The 7,140-nt window shown below is 33.2% G+C and overlaps 2 protein-coding genes across 2 annotated transcripts in view; one reads left to right on the top strand and one right to left on the bottom strand.

Annotated features, from left to right (window-relative positions):
• The window catches only part of LOC107476794 (protein RRC1), a gene marked incomplete in the record, with an annotated part of 8,521 nt that extends 8,078 nt beyond the window's left edge, over positions 1-443 (top strand). Inside the window, 1 exon segment of the mRNA XM_016096701.3 lies at positions 1-443. Within this exon segment, the coding sequence (XP_015952187.1) occupies positions 1-126 (126 nt within the window).
• Positions 444-933: 490 nt separating this feature from the next.
• On the bottom strand, positions 934-5,413 carry LOC107476801 (uncharacterized). The gene is made up of 10 exons (XM_016096713.3): positions 5,093-5,413; positions 4,645-4,714; positions 4,188-4,312; positions 3,772-3,880; positions 3,617-3,680; positions 3,473-3,528; positions 2,952-3,059; positions 1,966-2,115; positions 1,481-1,651; positions 934-1,397 (listed from the first exon to the last, which is right to left on the bottom strand). Exons 1-10 carry the CDS (start codon positions 5,338-5,340, stop codon positions 1,164-1,166), a joined length of 1,335 nt encoding a protein of 444 aa, XP_015952199.1. The 5' UTR covers positions 5,341-5,413; the 3' UTR covers positions 934-1,163.
• Between the last annotated feature and the right edge of the window lie 1,727 nt (positions 5,414-7,140).

The raw sequence follows: 7,140 nt of genomic DNA, 5'->3' as shown, positions 1-7,140 counted from the left end.
TTCGACAGTGATAGAGGAAGGGACCGGCACCGCGAAAAGAGTGGAAGCCGAGAGAGGGATGATCATGACAGGGAAAGGAGCAGGGACAGAGATAGGGACCGGGACCGGAGAAGACGGGCCAAATAAGAACATTTCAGGTTCTCTATTAGCAGAGATCTGTCGCCTGAAGTTGGCTTTTGCCATCATAGGGAGATTTTGGCAAATGTGATATGGGAAATAGGAATGAAGTGTCTGCAAGGAAATTGTGTTACTATATAGACTACTACCTTTGAAAATGTTGAATAGAATCTGGCTAATGAAACATTCATAATTTATGCTAAGATGTAATTTCAAGATTTGAAATCTTAATTTTGTCAATGAATTAATGTTGCCCTAGCATTGCATGTATTTTAGATCAAAGAGAGTAATTTGGCTGAAATTTTCCAATGGTGTATTTTTGTTTCTGGTTGTTGAATTATTAAAGGATAAACGGGTCACAGCTAAAAAGATGAATTTCTGATAACATAGATGTTATTGGATTTTGTTGGTTTTAACAAAGACGTTAAAAAATATTGTATTGAGTTGGCCAATTGGGTAAGATTTGTCAACTAATTAGTCAATCCAGTTTTATGGACGAGTAGCACGTAATAAGAAATTATTGCATGCTTTTTTAGAACGATGATGCTGAACTCATTCATAATTTCTTCTTGGACCAAGAATTTCATTTTTAATTAATAATCAAAGGCATAAGCCTGGAACAATACAAAGATTTTACATAATACTATCAACATAATGAAGGTTGTGATGTTATACATCCATTATTAGTGAAAAACATGAGAAAACTGTTATATTTATTAACAATAGACCCATGATAAGAAATAATGAAAGATTACCTTTTGCCTTTAAAGGGTCTCTATTGCCTTCAAATTCATACAACATACAAGCAACTTTGAATGTCTTCCAATACTCAAATTTTATTTTCCATATCAATTTTTCTATCACAACATATATCACATTTTTACATCACCTAATGATAGACAAAGTTCTAAACTTCTAATCACTTACCTGTAAGGATTCACTGATTCACATGATTGGTATTACACAATATTTATGCCAACTTTGATTTTTCTATACATTTCTACACAAACTGAAACTTAAAGGGTGCATAAGTATTAACTTGCACCCTACGGCCTCAAGACTTTAGGGCCTGCGTTGGAGGCCATCCAAGAAGATATCACATCCACAAGCTGATCCATGTCCTTCGACACTTCTGCACGGAGGACTTGTGAGTCGATACCAAAAGTGTTCCCTACTTCTTTGGCAACTGTCTCCCATGGTGTTCCTACCGTAAGATTTGACAAAATCTCACTTCCGCGATTAACGGCATCGGCCATTGCTGGTGGAACATCTGGTAAGGCCTGTAAGGAGTGTAATAAAAATTTAAGGATGGTAGTAGCAGCATCTATAGAGATCAATTTATAATTGCAAGAACTAGAAATACCTGCTGCAATGGAAGACCATGATCTCCAGGCAGCTTGCGAATTGACATGTCTAGCACTGAGCTAATTGCTGCTTCTGAACTAAGCACCTGTGCTAGAGTTGGGGTTTCATCTATTAAATCATCCTTGAATTTTATCAGAAGATTCCTGGATATGCCATAATATGATTTTATCTGAAGAAACAAGAAACAAAATAGCACATAAATACAATTTTATTTAATGTATTCCTAACAACCAGAGTTTCAATAAGAGCCTCACAAACTTTGGTGTTTGGACTATTTTTGTATAAAAAATAATCCTGAGATAACTATCAGTTGAAGTTGATGCAGTTAGGAACCTAATCTAATTAGAATTTAGACAAGGATTCTAAACTAACTACAACAAACCAAGATGCTTGCTGAGAGGTTATGCAGCATAAGGGATAAAATAAATCCTTCTCAAAATTACTTTAATGGGAAGCATATTAACAAACAAAGATGTCACATACAAGTCGACGTGTTTCCTCAGGCCTTGGTATAAAATCTTCTCTTCCTTTGACCAAATCCATGTACAAGGGGGGGAGCTGCTCAACTAAAGGAAGAACCTGTTTCATAATGGGGGGACTAACATTTTCGAATTGTTTCAGAGTCATCTCTGCCTGCAAGTGTTTCGTGTGTGAAATTAGCCATCTAAAGAAGTAACATCAATAGAAAAAGGCATATTTATCAGTCCTTCCAAATAGGATGGAAATTAACAGTTTCCCCACACTCAAAATATTAATCAACAAGGATTTTGCTGAAATTTATGCAATTAGTAAATTACTTTATTGCACTCAAGGGAAATTATAGTACCCTTTGTTGAGTGTTGAGACATGGTCAAAAGATGAGGAATTGAATTCCCCTCGTATTTGTAATATAGCACTTGACTCCCTAACTTATAAACATCATATAGCAACAACCTCCCTTGAGAAAATCTAGGCTGGTTCATCTTTTAATTTGTTGGTAAAACTCTCCAATTCAATTTCCCTATCCTGAATTTCAAAAGCTTTTTGCAAGAGAAACAAATTGTCATCATAAGGAACATTTATTTTTTTTTATAAAAAATGCGATATGGCAAATTTGTCTTTCACATAAATAAAGTAACACCACCTTAAGTTTCTATGAACTTGACTAAAACAATGTGTTACAGTATCATGTTAAGAGTTTGACTGAAAAAAAGGTCCTGTAGTATAGACCTATATGAATATAGGATTATACACCAAAAGGAGCAAGATATTTATAGAATTTTTGTCTACATCTTAATATGACCGTTCCTTCATCTCTTCCCCTTCTTTTGTCAACTTGAAGGGAAGGTTGTTGTAATACGACATTAATCAGTGAAGGAGCCAAAGTCTATTTAACATACCTCAAGGGAGGTTATTGATTTTTCTCCTATGAAACATAAATAGATGTCTTCTCAATATCCGAGCAAGGTAGTTTATGCAGCAATACTGACCCCTGCACGTAGAGTTGGTGAAGCAAAAATATCTGATAGGAGTGGACCAATGCTTTGAGCCATTGGGACAATAACTGGAGAGAACAAAGGGACAGCTGAACTTGCTTCCTATAACAATGGAACAAAAGCTAGTCAATCAAATAATAGCTTACAATAATAGCTTATATAGGAGATACTAAGAATTCTTCGCATCTTGCTTACTGCCTAAAATGGTAGAAATACTTATAAAATGAACAGTGATATAAAAAAGAAGCAAGGAATGAAGAAACGTTCTATTCTAAAGTGACCATGTTTCAAAATGAAGACCTCAAATACATAACCTTATTAAAACAGATTTTTAGGAAAAATGTTGCATCTTGGATCTTTGACTTTATACCAAGTCACTGCATATAGTGACAAATTTAGGTAGATTGCACAAGGATAGGATAATCTTCAACTTTCTCATTTTTCCTACCCATGAATTTAGATACACATTAAAGGTCAACAGCAAAGTTTTCCAAAATTTTCCCCTATTTAAATACCTTGTTGTTGAATGCCATCAGAACATTTCCACTTCTTTGCACCGCATACCTTGATCCTGAAACAATAAAGCAATTTATTGAGACAAACAACTTTAAATTCATTTATATTCCACAATCAACTTTGGCAGAAGATCTCAAACATACCTATCAAAAGGTGGACAACTGATCCCAAAGAATGGCCAACACCGAAAATGGGAAGATCTTGGATCTGAATGAATGAATGTACTCAATATTTTAACTTAAATAGGAAAAATTAAACCAGAAAGAAACTGGCCCTTGAATCATAAGTAGAAACTTACTGTTTCTTGCAACGCACGGCAGCACCTATCAAATTTGAACTGTACTTCATCTGCAATCAGGAAGTGATCAAACCCACTAGCATATGGTGTTGCAATGATCACTACACCCCTAGTAACAGGATTTTGCAATTAGCCTTTTTCATTGACAGATCCTAGATCTATGAGTGTCAGTCTCACATGATCCAAACATAAAGATAATTAACACAAGAGAAGAGAGTTTGTTAGGGAATGGATATGGGATATTGCAACAGTCCTATGCTAATATAACAATATATGCATTTGTAATAAGAAATTAGAAAGAAAAAGAAGAAAAGCTTTGGGGACACCCTATCAACATGTTATTACAATATCTTTCAACTGAATTTCCTGATCAGATTGGAATTCGAATATTTCAAGAACAAAACACAGGTACTTACTTTTCTGAGAGACGCTCAAGAAACCACCGATAGGCAAGTTGAGGCGCAGCTCCAACAAATATACCTCCAATAAAATGTGCAACAAACTTCGGTTTGGAACTTTTGGGTTTGATAATCCATGCTCCCTGAAAAATTGTACAATGAAGATGTGCTAAATTGATTAAGAATACTTTTGAAAACAAAAATGGTATGGAAAGATTTATCTGTCTCTAGAAATGAATTCTTGAAAGCAAAAGTCAAGTTGTTGCATTTGAAGTTTAAGGAACTCACAGCTACTAAGTCAGGGCAGGGTAAATAATTACAACTTCAAAAAACAAAAAGCAGATTAGTTTCTAAGAAAAATCAGTTTTCAACCATATACAAAAATCAAGTTGTAAAATCAAAATTTTCAAAAATTAGAAAGAAACATACTCAAATTATAAAAGAACATTAAATCAAAATAATATTAAGCATATACCTCCAATTCACTCCAATCTCTGGAACCCCACCAGGCATCCTGTGATTGTCTAACAGAATCCGTAACCAACCTGGAATCCAAGAAAAAAAAGCCACATTTTTTCCCCTAAGTATTTTATTTCCATTTGTAAATGCTGGTAAATGCTAAGAAAATAGTCAAGTTAGTCATAAATCCTAACATTGCAAGAGTCCATCAAAATAATCCCAATATTTGAACACCATATCATAATCTTTCAATCAGAATAATCATGATATTTTCATTTCCTAAGCTAAATTAATCCAATTAACGGATTGCAAGGACTAAGGTGATTATATTTTAAATCTCAGGACCAAATTTAATCATCCTTAATCATATTTGTTAATCTTTGATTATAGTAACATGACTTATAAACAAGAATCAACTAAGAATTATAATAAAAAAAAAAAAACCGAAAAAGTGAAGCTTTTACCTTTCAATTTGGGTGTAAACTTGAATTGCATTAGATTGGGGTCGTTCAGTGTTGTTGTTGTTGTTGTGGTTGCGGTCGTCGACGTAATTATGGTTGTTAGAGAGGTTGCAAGAGATAGTGGCGGGGACAAAACGACGCGTCGTTGAAGGTGAAAGCGAGAAGAAGGATAAACGACGGTTAGAGTTTGCGTTTTGGTGTTTGAGAGAGTAAGTTGGAGAGAGTGCAAAGAAAGACGTAGCAGAAGCCATAGCTGGCAGTTGGTTCGTTCTGGAAAGTGAAGTGAATTGAAAACCGTATCATTATTAGTTAGATCATCTCTTTTTACTTCCAAGTTGCAACTTGTTTTTAAACACATGTTCTAAAAAAAATAATTAAACAAATTAAAAAGCACCAAATTCCGAAAATTTTAGATGTTGTAAGGAGTGAAGTGCCAATTTGAACGCTCTCTGTTTTCATAAAGGTTAACGCAAGGTGGAAACTCAGTGTAGTACACTTCACGTGAAATTGATACTAGAGAGTTCGTTAGATAATTTGACTGATTTGACTAAATTTTCGTTTAATGGTTTTTAAATATCAATTTTACGTGAAGTCAACTTCACCTGAATTTTCACTCAAAAAAAGGTCACCTTAACTGTTAGTAATCTCTGTGAATTGTGAAAAAATACAATTTTTTTGATAATTTTATCGTTATTTGCTATCAGAAATAATTGAATTGTCATTAATTAGAGTTTAAGTGTCAGTCTAGAATGTTAATATTGGACAGAAAAAATCAACTTGAGTTAGTCAAATGGTCAGCTCACTCATTTATTTAAACAAGTGTTAAGAATTTAAATTTTACTTTGTGCCTGCAACAATTCATATGCATAAATTCATTGACCAACAATAGACCCTTAAATAAAATTCAGATTCGCTTTAATCTATCAGAATAGAAGATATCGTAGACAATCAAAAATAGTATTCGACAAAAGTCTAAATGTGATGACTATAAAAATGACTAAAGTATTAAGTTGTCTTATAAAAATAAAAAATAGAGTGAGTTTTTCTGAGTAATCCCATTGACTTTCATAAAAATATTGGGTGATTTTTTTTTTTCTGTTTTGGTATGTGGTTAGGTTGATATTTGGTACCTTAATCATGTTGTAAGAGCAAATGAGTAAAGACTAACATCCTTGTGATGAATGTTAACTTTTTTTTAAGTCATTATACACTATTCACACAATTTCGCTTATGTTTATGTTTGCCGTACATAATCGGTTCTAAACCTGGATAAAAGAAGAAAATTGTGTTAAGTTTTTGACAACTAACATAAAAATATAGTCAAATTCTCATAATATGTATTATACAGAATTCACACACACATTTACTTACACATATTATGAATTTTTAAACTATATCTAATTTTAGATGAAAATCAATAAATTAGATAGCTCCTGATTCTAGGTATTATAAATTTACTCATACCACATTCATACACAGGATACGTAAGAATTTTATCTATTGCTTAATCTCTTATACCCTCAGCTAATTTTTGAACTCGGATACACTTATTGCAAAACATAAATAATAATCACTAGACCATAGTCTTGTATGAATGAATATTAACTCTTTTTTTTTGTTAATGAATATTAACTCTCGTTTTTTTTTTTGTTCAAGGAATATTAACTCAAAAGTATGTTTTATGTTGATCTTGGGCCTTCAGCACACGACCCATTGGGATCTTGAAGGTTGAAGACTTTGACCAAGAGTTATCTAATATGGGAATTGGTTATAACTTATAATACATTAGTAGAAGAATTTTTTGCCAAAAACTTTTTCTTACAACATTAAAAAGATTTTGTTAGTCCATGCATGTTGAAAAAAGCCCAAAACCCAGAGAGAAAAGAAGGGCTTGAAATGGGCTTCATTATCAAGATCACATATAAGTTCATATTCATTATTCACTCAAGACCAAAAAAATAAAAAATTCATTAGTCACTTTTCTCCCCCTTCCCCACCTCAAGATCTAGGATTCAAACCCTAGAGAATACAATTAAGAAAAATTGTGAAAA

This window comes from Arachis duranensis, chromosome 1 (genome assembly GCF_000817695.3).
Source record: "Arachis duranensis cultivar V14167 chromosome 1, aradu.V14167.gnm2.J7QH, whole genome shotgun sequence".
NCBI lineage: Eukaryota > Viridiplantae > Streptophyta > Magnoliopsida > Fabales > Fabaceae > Arachis > Arachis duranensis.
Note: the sequence above shows the minus strand (reverse complement) of the source record. Positions and strands in the feature narration are given on the sequence as shown.